The sequence below is a fragment of the Trichosurus vulpecula genome, chromosome 3, assembly GCF_011100635.1.
Source record: "Trichosurus vulpecula isolate mTriVul1 chromosome 3, mTriVul1.pri, whole genome shotgun sequence".
In the NCBI taxonomy this organism is placed as follows: domain Eukaryota; kingdom Metazoa; phylum Chordata; class Mammalia; order Diprotodontia; family Phalangeridae; genus Trichosurus; species Trichosurus vulpecula.
Genome location: NC_050575.1, coordinates 1,593,316 through 1,608,297, shown reverse-complemented (window position 1 = coordinate 1,608,297; position 14,982 = coordinate 1,593,316). Strand labels below are relative to the sequence as shown.

The 14,982-nt window shown below is 49.9% G+C and overlaps 1 protein-coding gene across 5 annotated transcripts in view; it reads right to left on the bottom strand.

Moving 5' to 3' along the window:
- Window positions 1-14,458, bottom strand: part of SLC23A1 (solute carrier family 23 member 1) — a 29,843-nt gene extending 15,385 nt beyond the window's left edge. For 2 of the 5 annotated variants that reach the window (XM_036748399.1, XM_036748398.1), the window contains exons 1-13: window positions 14,361-14,458; window positions 10,882-10,995; window positions 9,857-10,014; window positions 9,015-9,103; window positions 8,785-8,852; window positions 8,343-8,524; window positions 7,658-7,778; window positions 7,187-7,343; window positions 6,706-6,853; window positions 5,855-5,960; window positions 5,559-5,688; window positions 4,641-4,784; window positions 3,654-3,749 (exon numbers count right to left, since the gene is read on the bottom strand). In XM_036748399.1, coding sequence (XP_036604294.1) covers window positions 3,654-3,749; window positions 4,641-4,784; window positions 5,559-5,688; window positions 5,855-5,960; window positions 6,706-6,853; window positions 7,187-7,343; window positions 7,658-7,778; window positions 8,343-8,524; window positions 8,785-8,852; window positions 9,015-9,103; window positions 9,857-10,014; window positions 10,882-10,995; window positions 14,361-14,396 — 1,549 coding nt within the window. In that variant the 5' untranslated portion in view covers window positions 14,397-14,458. Of the gene's footprint in view, window positions 1-3,653; window positions 3,750-4,640; window positions 4,785-5,558; window positions 5,689-5,854; window positions 5,961-6,705; window positions 6,854-7,186; window positions 7,344-7,657; window positions 7,779-8,342; window positions 8,525-8,784; window positions 8,853-9,014; window positions 9,104-9,856; window positions 10,015-10,881; window positions 10,996-14,360 lie in introns of those variants that run through there. The other 3 variants (XM_036748400.1, XM_036748403.1, XM_036748401.1) reach the window with 3 other exon arrangements.
- Between the last annotated feature and the right edge of the window lie 524 nt (window positions 14,459-14,982).

The following is a 14,982-nucleotide window of genomic DNA, read 5'->3' as shown; positions in this document are numbered from 1 at the left end:
CAAGCACTTTGATATAGATGCTACGTGTAGAATCATGCAAAACGCCATTGTTAACGATTCTGAAAGTCTTTTTATCATCATCATGCACAAATGCTCTTTTAGCAGCTACTTCATGGCAGTGTACTGGGGGATGGCTGGAAAGAGAAATGATACAGAATCGCTGCAATTTAAGAAGTTTGAAACAATTATATATCCAAAAGATGAAGAGAAATAAAAAGTAGAATTTGCCAGGTTTCATTGAAGGTCAGAGGAAGGTAAAAGACAGCTTCATGAAGGAGGTAAATCTTTTTTTGAGGTGGGGGGAAGAGAGGCAATCTGAATTAAGTGACTTGCCCAGGGTCACGCAGCTAGTAAGTGTCTAAGGCTGAATTTGAACTGAGGTTCTCCTGACTGATAAAGCTGGTGCTCCGTCCACTGTGCTCCTAGCTACCCCAAGGAGGCGAATCTTGAAAGAAGGATGGGATGGATACCAAGAGAGGAGGAATGGCAGACTAGGTGGGGAGGAACTGCTTGTACTGTGGTGAATTTGTGGGGATTCCAATTTCTCTGTAATTTGTGCCCTCCCTGCCCAAGCCTTTCCCACTACTATTCTATCACCCACATTCCTGCATCCAATCTTCCTTCTGCCCTACCCTCCCTGTTCCTCTCTACCTCTAAATCTCACGTCTCCTTCAAGGCTCGCTTCTTCTGAAGTCTTCCACTTCACTCAGTTCCTTTGGCACGTAGTATCCAATAATAAAAACGAGCTTATACAGCACCTTAAACAGTATAGTGTATTAGGGCTTTCTTCCTCCACCCTCGCCAAAGTTACTTGTGACTGGTTTGTGAAAACCCTTAGATGTTCTTGTTTCTCCCATGTTCGAGTGTAAGCTTTTGTCTTCGTGACCCCTAGCACCCAGCACAGCGCCTGGCCTGTAGTAGGTATTGAGTAAATATTACTGGCTGATTGACTGCTTTCCTTGCAACAACCTTGTAAAGTAGAAGATTTAGGTATTATGGCCCCCATCTTACACAGAGATGAAATGAGACTTGCCCAAGGTCACATGGTTCACAGCTATCAGAACCAGGACTCAAATTCAGGTGATTAAGTGTTCTTTCACTATATACCACGGGACCCACCATTCTCTGTCTTCTACTGTTTCAAGGATATCTTGACTTTCCCACGAGGCTGTAGAATCCTTGAAAAAAGGCATCATCTTTTCTCCTCCTTTCTACTACACACAATGTCTAGCACAAGGCCAGAACGATACATACGAATCGAGATTTGTTGAATTGATTGCACCAATGTGAAACAACTGGCCTACAGATCGGCAAGTATGAATTCAGAAAGGAATTAGAGGATTCGGGTGAGAGAATTTCAGTGCAAGGTAAGTGGTGATTGACGTGAAGGACCAGGGGCATCTGGAGACACAGCTTTATTGGTTGGCATGACAATTATTGGCCGTTCAATTTGAATAGCTGACTGAAGATTCGGGTCCAGATTAGGTACCTCACCTAGTTCCCTTTTTCTCATCTTCTTTGGTCTCTCATAAATCCTGCTGCAGCCAGGACTCAGCTACTGCTTACTGCCAGCCCTAGGCTGTTGTGCTCTCTCTGTCTCTGTCTTTGTCTCTGTCTCTGTTTCTCTCTCTCTCCCTCCCTCTGTCTCTGTCTCTCTCCCTCTGTCTCTGTCTCTCCCTCTGTCTCGGTCTCTCTCCCTCTGTGTCTCTATTTCTATCTCTCCTCCTCTCTGTCTCTGTTTGTTTCTGCATATGTCCCTTTCCCCTTCTCTCATCCTCCTTCTCTCTCTCTCTCTCTCTCTCTCTCTGTGTCTCTCTCTCCCTCTGTCTCTGTCTCTCTCCTTGTGTCTCTATTTCTATCTCTCCTCCTCTCTGTCTCTGTTTGTTTCTGCATATGTCCCTCTCCCCTTCTCTCATCCTCCTTCTCTCTCTCTCTCTCTCTCTGTGTCTCTCTCTCCCTCTGTCTCTGTTTCTCTCCCTGTGTCTCTATTTCTATCTCTCCTCCTCTCTGTCTGTTTGTTTCTGCATATGTCCCTCTCCCCTTCTCCCATCCTCCTTCTCTCTCTCTCTCTCTCTCTCTCTCTCTCTGTCTCTTTCTCTCTCTCTCTCCCCCCCCCGTCCTCCCTCCCTCCCATTTAGTCTCCTCTGTCTCCATGGCTGATTGGGTACCATGGCAACAAGCCCGTCAGAGCAACAGATAATTATACGGAATAGGTTCGTCCCACCAGATCCTTCCATATCTGGCAGTATTGAAAGGAGCCTGCTGTGAATGCTACTATTCATTGATGATAATCACACAATCACTCCGCAGTGGCAGCCTGAGCAAGGACCAAGTAGCATTACAGAGAAACCCAACAGAATCATTGCATCTGTCTCTCTCTGAGCCTGTAGTATCCAGTCTATATTCCCTAGACAGGAACAAATCTTCTAAAGGAGCCATTCAGCCTCTGGGCCTGGGATTATCTGCAAGGCTAGGATGCTAACTGGAGTCTTTTTTGTAACTGTCTATGGGGTGGACTCCACGTTTGTATTCCTCTCTTCCCTCCACCACCCTGTCTGAACCTGGCAGGTCTTTCTAGCTCTCAACAGCGTGGGTGAGGTTCTATCATTCAAGGACCAGCTCAAGTGCTATCTCCTCCAGGATGTCCTTCCTGACCACTCAAGCCTTCCCTGAGAGGCAGTGTGATAGAATGGAAAGATTAGGGCACTTAAATTTACAGGCCCTGATTTTGAATCCCCTTCTGTTAGCTCCTATGTGACCTTGGGCACATTTTGTCCTCCTGGGCCTCAGTTTCTTCAATCATAAAGAGTGTTGGCTGGGGAGGGGGGCAGCCAGGTGGCACAGTGAGTAGAGCATCGGCCCTGGAGTCAGGAGCACCTGAGTTCAAATTCGGCCTCAGACACTTGACACACTAGCTGTGTGACCTTGGGCAAGTCACTTAACCCCAATTGCCCTGCCTTCTCCCCTCCAAAAAAAAAAAAAAGAAAGAGTGTTGAGGGATGGGAGAAGATGGACTAGATTCTCTCCAAAGTTCTTTCTATAGGCCCTCCTACAAAGGAAACTAGATGGATTCAGGAAGACTTGGTTTTTAAATCAGATACATACTAGTTATGTGGACCTGGACAAGTCATTTAACCTCTGTTTTTAACCTCAGTTTTCCCACCTGTAAAGTGGAAATAATTTAAGAGCATCTACAGCAAAGGATTGTGGTTAGTGCACTCTGCAAGTGCTATGCGTGAGCTATTATTCTTATACATTTATAACCTTTGAAAGCATCTATGTATTCTATTCTATCTTGTCTACTGGGCTCCTTTCATTCATGTGTAAATTTAATCTCCTTAACCATGCTTTAAGCTCTCCAAAAGCTGGGATCCTCACGCTTCTCCTCCTAGGTGTTTCTCGAACCACCCTCAGAGGAATTGGGTATGCAGTGTGTTTTTAGTAACTGTTTCTAGAATCATCTGCCGTTGATGATGGAAGAGGCTTTAGATAATCATCTCATCAGATGAAGACATAGGAAGGTGTTGCATGAGTAATCTTGGAAATATGCTCTAAAAATAAGAGGGCCCAACTCCAAGGTTCCTGGACTTCTATCTTCCCCTTCCCTTATCCCCCTCCGCCATCATCCCTCGGGGGTCATGGCAAAGTCCTACCTGGGACAGTATTATCCAAGATAAAGGCCAGAGCACCACCCACGAACATCTCTGTCGTTAGCAGCACAGTCAAGATCTGGTCCACTTCAGGAACACCTACAGGAGGGAACACAACTTAAATTCTGTGCGCTTTGCTATGCTGGCACTCTCAAGGTCATCCCAGCCAGCGCACTCTCGCAGGCTGTGAACTCTCCTTCCTCACTTAAGAAGTCTCAGCCTCCCAACCATTGTCGATTCCAGCCTATCCTTTTGCTGTTGTTCAGTTATTTCAGTCGTGTCTGACTCTTCGTGACCCCATTTGGGGTTTTCTTGGCAAAGGCACTGGAGAGCTGGACATTTCCTTCTCCAGCTCATTTGACAGATGAGGAAACTGAGGCAAATGGGGTTAGGTGACTCGTCCAGCGTTACACACACAGCGAGTAAGTGTCTGAGGCCAGATTTCCTGACTTCAGGCCCTGCAATCTGTCCGCTTCAACATCCAGGTGCCCACCCTACCCATCGGTAAGGGCTGAAAAGGCACAAGGAGACTTGAATAGTATTTGGGTTTCATAGGATCATGGTATTTAGAGCTGGAAAGGATGGTGGTGATTATGCCTTCAACTTACAAATGAGGAAATCAAGCCCCAGAGAAGGCGACTGATTGGCCTAAAGTGACATAAGGAAGTGCACTGCAGAGTCAAGAGTTGAACCCGGGTCCTCTGATCCAAAGTCCACCCTTTTTCTACTTCAGCACGAAGCACTCCACTTCCCCAGCCTTTGTACTTTGGGAAGGTCAAAGAGTGAAGGAAATGGGGAGGAATCGCTATCTGGTCCAAAATGTCCATAGCAGCCTGAGAGTTCAGTACTTTGTTGGGCCTTCTTCCCTGACTTGACCTCACTCCTAATCCCCAGGGGCAGCTGCCCCATGTACAAAGAAATAGACTGATAACCGACAAAGACGATGGGGAGGAGGCTGGGGTGTGGGGGTGGGGGTGGGGAATAAGGCACCTGTGTTGATGGCAGTGGGGTTGGAATCCAGGTAGTTAGGCAGCATCAGTCCAAAGAACATGGAGAATCCCAGGACAAAGAGGTTTCGGGAAGAATTCATATCAATAAACTGCAGATTGGACAGGCCCACTGCAGTGATCATCCCTGAGAAGAAACAGTCATTCAGTAAAAGAGACACAAATGGTGGTGGCCGTTGGGAAGGAAGGCGTGACCCAGAGCCCCTGGATCTTCAGAGCCCACAAGCTTCCTTCCAGGGACAGGAGCACTTACCCTCTTTCTGCCTGCTATCCCATACTCTTCCCTTCCCCTCCCCCTGCAACTACTTTAAGTCACAACCCAAAAAAGACACTTTCTTTAAGAACTCTCTGGTTGATTGTGACCGTACTCCAACCAAACCGATAATTAGTGAATTATTTGGCCTCCCCCCTTCCTACCCCCTCCCTTCCCATGAACTTGAAGCATTATATTTATCTGTTCTGTCTCCTCTATTAGACTGGGAGTTCCCTGAGGGCAGGGACTTCATCTATTCTCTCTCACTATCAAAGGACAACAGCCAGGGTCCTGCCTTTCCCTGTCCCTGACTCCGACCTTGCCCTTGCCACTCCCTTTCCCACATTCTAACCATTCGTGCCGTATACACGTTCTACTTTTGGGGGGGGGGGGAGAGAAGGAAGAGGCGGTCGGGGCTAAGTGACTTACTCAAGGTCACACAGCTAGTAAGTGTCTGAGGTCAAATCTGAGCTCAGATCCTCCTGACTCCAAGGCCAGGGCTCTATCCACTGAGCCACTGACCCAGGAAGAGGAAGCTTGCCTTAAAGAGCCACTGCCTTAAAGAAGAGGAAGCATTGGAAGATGGGGAGTGGGCACTGGTGAGGAAGGAGAGAGCAGGTACGGAATGTTCTCTTGTCAAGGACTCACCAAAGAGAGTGCAGAACATGCCACCCAGGATAGGGTCAGGGAGGGAAGCAAAGAGAGCCGTGAACTTGCCGATCATTCCCAGAATCAGCATGATGCCTGCCCCGTACTGGACCACCCTTCGACTCCCCACCTACAGACGAGAGGATTGAATGCAATCAGCCACAAGCTGACGCAGCCAGGACCGAGCAGTGCCTGGAAGGGGATGGTCTCAGGGACAGGAGCAGGAAACTAGGGAGGGGAGAGAAGGAAAATGGGGAATGAAAGAAAACAGAAGAACCAGCCTTGGCTCTTGGTACCTTGGTGATGCCCAGGACGCCAATGTTGGGGCTAGAGGAAGTGGAGCCATTACCGGTCCCGAGCAGTCCCGCAATGATACAGCAGACGCCCTCGGTAAAGATCCCCCTAGAAAAGGTGCCAGGGAAGTGGTGGGCAATATTAGCATTTCTTAATTTATGCAGTATTTTATTTACCCTTTTCCTCCCACTATATTCCTCTTCCACGTTTCTTCATGGCAGGGAGGTGACCTTGGGTTATGCTAATGAGGCATAAGATATGGCTAGGTCCTACTGAGCTGGAAGAGCTCTGGGTGCAGGTCTGGTGTTAGCCTGTCCTCCTGTTGTCTGAAGGCTAGCCTAGCTAAGTCTGGAGAGGCTTGGCATCAGGCTGGCCACAGGGATGTGGATTTTTTTTGGCAATAGTAACTGAAGACTGTCTGTTAAGGCCATTCACGGAGGACCCTTCTGATCTATACCAGTGAATCCCACATTGTCCCAAGCAGGGATCCTTTGAGTATTTCTACTTTAAAAGAAACTTTTAAAAAGTGCTTTTTATGCCAACCTATGGGATTCATCCTACACCACTGTGAGGAAGGGCAGGGCAGGGCAGGGCAGGTATTTTCCCCGTGACAATGAGGAAACAGGCTCTGAAAGCTGAAGTTAACTGCCAAGGTTTCTGGTGAGTAAGGGGCCAAACTGGAATCAGAACTCAGACCTCTTGCCTCCCAGGCCGTGTCCTTTCCTGCTATCCTCCTGCCATCCTCCCCATACCAAACCAATCAAACCATAACTCTATGGGGGGGGGGAGAGGGAGGTTAAAGCCTGGTGGAGAGTAGATTGGTCACCTACTTACACACATGATGACACTATACCTGTTGATGGCATGAACAGGGGGTGGAGGGGCCCCAGCCAGTCGGGCGCAAGCGTAGTAATCTCCAATAGACTCGACGATGCCCGCCAATGTGGCACTGAACATGCCCAGAACAGCAGCTGCAGTCACACTAGGGATGCCCCATTGACCTGAGGGGCACCAGTTGTGGGGGATGGACACACGGAACAAAACTCAGCAACTATTGTTGTCCCAAGGGACACACATCTTGGTAATCCCAAGGTGATTCCAGCATTAGAAAGGTTAGATTTGTGGAAAAATGCATATTTTCCAAACACCTCCTTAGCCCCAATCTGCTCCCTTCTCCCCAGGACTTGGGACCTTTTTCAGCTCCACTCTTAGCTCCCCAGATACAGGAACAGAGAGAGGATTCCATTCTGATTTTTTTTCAGGCCCCCTGCTTCTGGGATGGAGCCGGGACTAAAAGCCAGGTCTTATGGTTTTCAGTGGCAGGGCTTACTCACAGGGGTAGGGGACGCGGACCCAGGGTGAAATGGACAGGATCTCCCCACGGGCATCTGTCCGAGCCTTGAAACCATAGGCATTGGGGTCCGCAGGCAGCACGTCAGTCAGCGTCAGGATATAGCAGAACAACCAAACGGTCATGATGGCCAGGACGATCTTTTGGAGGAGAAGGGAAGAGGGCAAGGAAAGTGATCAGACAACAGAGGAAGGGGCAAGAGAAGCCCCTGTGCCCCTATGCTTGAAAGACTTGAGAGTCTCTTCTCCCACCTTCCTGAGGCAGAGGCCCTGAGCACTTCAACCCTGGAAGAAGTTCCCTCTTGAGCCACCAAACTCCCTGTAAAGGATTCTCTCAACCCTAGGAAACCCTCAACTTCAGGAAAGGATTCTCTTTGACCTTGTGTCTGCCAGCCCCGGGCCCCCTTCCAGTCCCGGGGCCCATTCCAACCGTCGCCCAACTCTGGCCTCCTCACAGGAAACATTTTGAAGATCTCGATCCGGAAGAGAGTGAAGCCTTTGCCCCATTTGTAGCCAGGCAAGCAGAAGGCAACATTTCGGAGATATTGGGAGAAGAGGATAATCAGGAGAATGGAGCTGGAGGCAACACAGATCACAAGATTATAGACTATTAAAGGACCTTAGAGATCAACCAGTCCAATGTCCTCATTTTCCAAATGAGGAAATGGAGACGTAGGGAGGAGGTGACTTGTTTAAGATAACACAGCAGTGAGTGGCAGAGCTGGGATTTGAACAGAGGACCTCTCACTCCAAATCCAATGGCCCATGATGGAGAGAGGCTGGGTGAGGAGGGATGGGCAGTTCTGAGGTAGGCTCCTGAGTGGGGAAGTACACGGTGGTTTAGTGAAAAGAATCCAGAGTAGAAGTCAGGGGAGGCTCTGGTTCTGGCTCTTCTGGCATCTCGCCATATGCCCTTAGTCAAATTACTTCTGTTTCCCTACAGTGACAGGGTGGGTCTATATAACATCGAAGGCTCTTGCCAGCTTGAACATTCTATGAGTCTCTGAGCCTACTCTGAGGAGAGAGAGTGGCAGATTTTGGGCGGGGGCAAAGGGGAGCAAGGGCATATAGGGAGGAGAAATATATGTTGGGAGGGGGACATTAGAGAAAAAAGAGGGCATTGGGGGCCAGGAAACTCACAAGGCTGAGATGCCCCAGTGAGATCCAGCCCGATCTCCAGCAGCTTGGAAGACGGAGAGGCCGATGAGGGAGACAGTGGGGGCGACCGTGAGGGGCCCGATGTAGCTGAGCAGGGCTCCTGGCAGCCCCAAAAGCCCAATTATCACCTCTACTGTGCTGGACACCATGATTGCCCCCTGGATCTGTGAGTAAGGTTAGGTGCGGCAGAGAGCTGTTGGGCCAGCTCGAGTTCTGGAGTTGGTAGGTTTCCTGTGCCCCTCCTTGGTTTGCCTGGCCAGACCTTGTTCAGATATAAACTATTCCCCCAGCCTCTGCTTTTCCCACTTTCCAATTCATGGGAAATGTCCTTGAACCTGGGCTTCATTCTCATTGTTCCGATCACTTCCCCCTTGTGCCTTCGGTGGCACACACGCCCCGTCACCCCTCATCCAACAATACTCACCTCTCTCATTCGTGGCTGCCAAATATGTGATGTGTTCAGGGGTAAACTCCAGTTACCATAGATCTCCTCTGAGGAACAGAAGCAGAGGAAGGGAAACAGAGGAAGAAGAAATTCTGACCAAGGCTTGACTGAGTCCCCTCTGATATAACCGAGCTGCTCGAAGGCAGCTGCCCTCATCCCTCTCTTTTCCCTCTCCCTCCTCAGCCCCTCTCACTCATGATGGTCCCCACCTTCTGGGGGACATCTCCACTTCTCCAGGGACAGGATAGCTTGGGCTGGGACCAAGAAGGCAAAGGCACTAGCCTGAAACAGGGGTAGCCTGTGTGGGAGAAACAGACAGAAAGAGACCAGAGACAAAGGTAGAGAGAGACACAGACACAGACACAAACACAGACAAAGATACAGTCAGGGAGAGACAGTCAGAAAGAGAGGAAGAGAAGGGGGAGGACAGAGAGAGAGAAAGAAAGAGACAGAGAGACAGAGAGAGACAGAAAGAGAGAGAGAGAGAGACAGAAAGAGAGAGAGAGAGACAGAAAGAGAGAGAGACACACACACACACACAGACAACGATACACAGATAGACAGGGAGGAAGAGAGAGAAACACTCAGGTAAAAGATAGGGATATAAAGAGAGTGAGAAGTAGAGAGACAAATAGAGCAGAAGACAGAGATTGAGTAGATGTCAATGTGGGACCTTCTTAGTCTCTGGGCTCTCAGCATGAGGAGGGACTAGAGACAGACAGATATACATAATGGGAAGAATTTGCCCACTACAAGGGTAGCTTGATGGGTGTCCAAAGGGAGGCCATGGCATCTTCTTCCTGGAATCTCTCAGAACAAGATGACCCTCATTAGAACTCTCAACCCCTTGTAAGTTAAGATTATTTCATTTTTTTGTACTTGAATTCCCAGTGCTTACCACACTGCCTGGCACAGAGTAGGGACTTAGTAAATGCTTGTTGATTAATTGATTGTCCCTCATCCCTATACATGATTAGCATCCATTGGCCTACTGGGGCCCAGCATTAGGCTCTGGCCTGTGTGAGGGCTGGGGGCTGGGGGAGACTCTCACCGGACGCCCAGAGTGGTCTGGATGAGGGTGGTGATGCCCACACAGGTGAAGATGGTGCCAATGATCTGGCTGACCATGTACTGATCTTTGCCCACACATAGAGCATCCGCGAGAAGAAAAGGAATAGCAATGGTGCCACTGAAACAGGTCAGGTAGTGCTGGGGGGAGAGGAGAAAGACCATGAGGCTGGTCCACTACCCAGCCTGCTCAGAGTACGCCTCAGGGAAGCCAGGGCGTAGGGGCAAAAGCACTGTGTGTGGAATCAGAGCACCTCAGGTCTGACTCCCTGTGTGACCTTGGCCACGTTAAGTGACTTAACCTCCATGGGCCTCAGTTTCCTCATCCCTAAAATGAGAGACTTGAACTCGATGATCTCTAAGCGTCCTTCTAGCTCTAAATCCTACGGCCCACCCCCTTATTCCATTGTTTCTGCCAACTAGGGAGGGTCCACATACCCTTGTGCCCGTAGTAGGGATGAAGAAACTGGGGACAGTGGAGGATTTATAGGAAGTCATCTTCACCGGGGGTGGCAGAGAGCATAACAGTTACTGGACCAAAATGCCCATACCAGGGGAAACCATTCTCAGCCTCTTTATCTGCCATCGCTGTTGGCAGACACGGGCCAAGACTGAGGAACGCTCACTATACGTTTGTACTCCCCATGGGGCATCTGTGCGCTTGCTTATAAAGTGTTAATTTTGTGGCGTAGTAATCATTCCTGCAGGGTACTGATAGTCCCTCTGCCTCTGTAACCTACCCTTGGGAACTAGTAACCCCATCTTTAATTTTCTACTTCCTGAGGCCCCTTCTAGCTCTGAAACTACAATCTCATGATCTTTAGACGGAAGGTAGTGTCTTACACACAGTAAGTGCTTCATAAATGTCCTTCAAATTATTTCATGCCCTTGGGGAGAGGACTGGAATTGGGATGACTCCCAGAGATGTGCCAGAGAGATGGGAGCTGGAGGCCATGGAGTGGCTAATTTGGAGTAGTAGAAGTGGGAATGAAAGGCTGGGGGGGTTACCTGGAATCCCAGGAGAATGCAGAGATACCAGGGAGGCACATCCTCAAGCTTGTAGAGCATGTCTATCTTGGGGGACTCTGGGGGTGCCCTGGAGAGGGTGGCACCCTCAGTCTCCTGTTGGAAATTGGGGGTGAGCAATGAGATTTCCACTAGGCCTGGGTGGGGTTGGGGAGGTAGGGAGAGCCAGACAAAGTCTATCCCTCCTCCCTCCCAAGGCCCAGTGGTCTGTCCCATCCATGAACCTGTGCTCGGCCAGCTTCCCAACCTGCTCTTCACCACCACACCCTGATCCCTCTTTCCCTGGGACAATCCCCACTCCTCATTCCTGTAATGTTGTCCGTAATCTTGGCCCTTGGCGACCTGTGGTCGGCCTCTTATCAGTTCTCTACTTATTCTTCAGATTGTCCTGCTCTGTGGAAACCTTTTGGCTCCTCACTGTACCCAGAGCCCCCGACTCCCCAAGGGCCTACGTGGAGTGGGACCATAGTCTGTCTCCCAGGCCTCTACTAGGGATCCGAATTTGGAAGCAAGTCCCCAGGTCCTCTCCTTGCTCCCTTCTTCAGCCCCTCTCTGTGGGGGTGGGGATATCCCTGCTAGGTTCTTTGGGGGTGGGCATGGGGGGAGGGGTAGCACATCTCCATTCCACTAAAGAGGAAATTTCCGCTGCTAAGCTGGGTGCCCATTTGTTGTTGGGGAGAGGCAGAGGAGGGGAAGAGGAAGGCAAGGCTACCAGGGTCCGAGGCATGATGGAGTTGTGAAAAGAGCTGAAGAGCAGGAAACAAGGTTCATAGGGTCTGAGGTTTAGAGTTGAAAGGGTCCTTTGAGGTCATCAAATCCAGCCCTTCTCTGGGCCTGGAGGCCCAGAGAAATCAAATGATTTTCCCAGAGCCATACAAGATGGCAGTTGTCTAAGGCAGGATTTGAATCCAGGTGTTCCTGACTCTCAGTACAGTGCCTCGCTGCCTTTCATTCCTGAGTTCTGGTCCCTCCTCCAGCTATCTCACGTGACCTTGGACGAGGGGCTTCACCTAACTGGGACTCAGTTTCTCCATGTGTAAAATGAAAGAACAGTCTGTGCCCTACATCTCAAAAGGGCCTTGGACTCACTAAGAGGGAAGCAGAAATACTTTTAAACGTTTTAGAATACTGTTATAATGTGAGGTCTTTGGATTCTTTCCTCATGCCTACATTTGCCCCAGAAGTCCAGGAAGTGGAGAGTAGAAACAATACGGCTGGGTGCCTTTCCCCTGAGCTCGAGTGCCTCTTCACCAGCTGCTGGCTGGACCTTTCAAACTGGATCGTCCAGAGACATTCTCAATTCCCTACGTCTAACACCGAATTCATCTTTCCTCTCAAACTTGCCCTTCGTTAAAACGTTCCCTTTTTCTGTTGAAGACTCCACTGTCCTCCCAGTGCCCCAGCTTCCCCTCAGCCTCATCCTCATTCACCCCACGGAGCCGATTGGCTGCCGAGTTTTCTCATTTCGGCCTCTGTGGCATCCCTCCCATCTGGTCCCTTCTCTCCGCTCACACAGCTGACAGTCCAGATCAGTCTTTATCACATCTTTCCTATACTATTCCCATACCTCCTCAGTGGTCTTACCGGCCCCAGCCTCTCCCCACTCCATCGCATCCTCCACGCAGTCGCCAAAGGGATTTTTCTACAGCACGAGTCTGACCCGTTACACAATAAGCTTCACTGTCTCCTTAAAGCCTCCAGAAGAACAACCAAGGCTTCTGTCTGAGTTTAATACCGTCCACAGCCTGGCCCCGTCCTGCCTTCCCACCATTATTATAAGTTCCTGCCCTGACACTTCCATCCCGTCAAACTGGGCTTTTCACTGTTCCTCACCCATCTCCCACCTCCAATGTCTTTGCCCTGGCTGGCCCGCATGTCTGCAATGGCCTTTCTCCTCCCCTCCAGCTCTCTCCCTGGTTTCCTTTAAGGCTCAGCTCATGCCACCTTCCACATCAAGTCTTTCCTCATTTTGCCAGCTGCTAGTGCTCTCCCCAAATCACCCTGTTTCATCTCTCTTCTCTGTCTCTGTCTGTCTATCTCTCTCTTTCTTTGTTTCTCTCTGTCTCTCTTTTGCTCTCTCTGCTTCTGTCTTTCTTTTGCTCTCTCTGTCTCTGTCTGTCTGTCTCTATATTTCTCTGTTTCTCTCTCTCTCTTTGTCTCTCTCTGTCTCCCTGTCTCTTTTTCTGTCTCGCTCTCTGTTTCTCTCTCTGTGAGTCTTTCTTTCTCTCTGTGTGTTTCTCTGTCTCTCCCTTTTTCTTTGTCTCCCTTTTTCTCTGTCTTCCTTTCTCTATCTGTCTCTCTCTGTCTTTCTCTCTGTCTTTCTGTCTCTCTTCCTCTGTCTCTCTCTGTCTCCCTGTTACTTTTTCTTTCTGTTTCTCTCTGTCTCTGTCTCTCTGTCTCTCTCCTTTTCTGTCTGTGCCTCTCTATGTGTCTTTCTGTCTCTCTTTCTCTGTCTTCCTGTTTCTTTCTTTATCCCTCTCTCTGTTTTTCTCTCTATCTCTATTTCTATCTCTCTTTGGCTCTCTCTGTGTGTTTTCTGTCTCTGTCTCTGTGTGTGTGTGTATGTGTGTCTATGCTGCGTATACATTGTCTCCCTGGCTATATTTTAAGCTCTTCAGAGGCATGGCTTGTTCCACCCTGGTACCTGGGAATAGAACGCTCAGTAGACACAGTAGAATGTAAAGGCTTATTGATGGTTTGATTGGGAACCCTAGGGGTTTGTTCTCCTCAGCAGAAAGACCAGGCCATAGGCACAGTCTCCAGGTGTCCCATTTCTTACTCCAAAGCTCAGAGAAGCAATGACAAGGATAAGCCATCCGAATCTTCAAATGCCTAAGGTTGTCCAGGATGCCCACAGGGAAAAGGCCTGTGTCCAAGTCCCTGTCATCACCCCATGCCAACCCTGTCAGGTCAGGAGAGGAGAGTTCAGCCGAGTTCACTGAGAGGGGGACTGAAGGGCCTTCCTCTAGTGTGGGGCACACCCTCTGGATTCAGAACCACTCTCTCCCAGTGCCCCCCGCCCCACTCCCTGCTGGACCTCAGAGAGCTTTCAGGAATCTTCATATAGGACTGGATTCAAGGTGCCAGGGGAGGAGGAAGTTAGGATTCACTTGTAGCCCTCCCCCCAGCCCCCTTCCCCCCATTTCTCTCTCAGTGTCTCTACTAGTCCCCCACTAATACTGGGGCTTCTTCACAAGTGAGAAATGAGAGATTCTCCTCACTCCACCAATTGTAACACTTCTCAGGGCAGGGCCCAAAGGCCCCATACACACACACACACCACATCCTGCCCCCCATACCCCTCAACTCTCCTGAAAGTCGATATCCTTCCCAGCCTCCCAAGATTCTGCCCTCCCTACCTACGGAGGAGAAAGTGGGTGAGGAGATAATGACTTCCTTTCTCCTGCACCAGCCACCCCGCCCCTGTGCCACCATCCTGTCTCTCTCTGGCCCCCTGGTACCTGGGCTAGAGCTGTGTGGTCCTCCTGGGTCCCCATCCTTTGGATGCAGGGCTGGGAGGTGCCTGGGGACGGAACAAGGAGAGGACAAAAACACCTGTATAGCTATGAGGACTTTAGTCCAAACATCACAGACATGGTTCAGAAGTAAATCTGTAACTAGAGCCCCAAGTCCAGAGATTGCGAAAGCGGAGCCTTAGGGGAGGTAACGTATTAACTCCCCTGCTGGGTGTACCCTGGCAAAGGTCATGTCCCTTGGTCCCACCTGCCCAGGGTCAAAGCTCCATGTCCCGTTAGGCAGGAAGAGGGGGCAGGGTGGGAACCTCTGGGCTCATTCCTTCATCCACCAAACATTTATGGAATCCTTTCTGAGGGAAGGACGCTGAGGGAGACATCGAGGTAAATGAACCTGTTCCCCATCAATGAAGGCACTTAGAATAGTCTCTTAACCACATGTGCTCCTGGTGCACTGTGCTACACAGAGAGGGGAACTGGGGAGAGGCTACTTGGGAGGGGCGGAATTCCTGGCCCCCCAAGGGTGGGTTCTCCTTTGTTTTCGACTGTTAGGAAAGACAGCGGGATGGTGGACAGACAACCTGATCTCAGGTCAGTAGGCCTGGGTTCT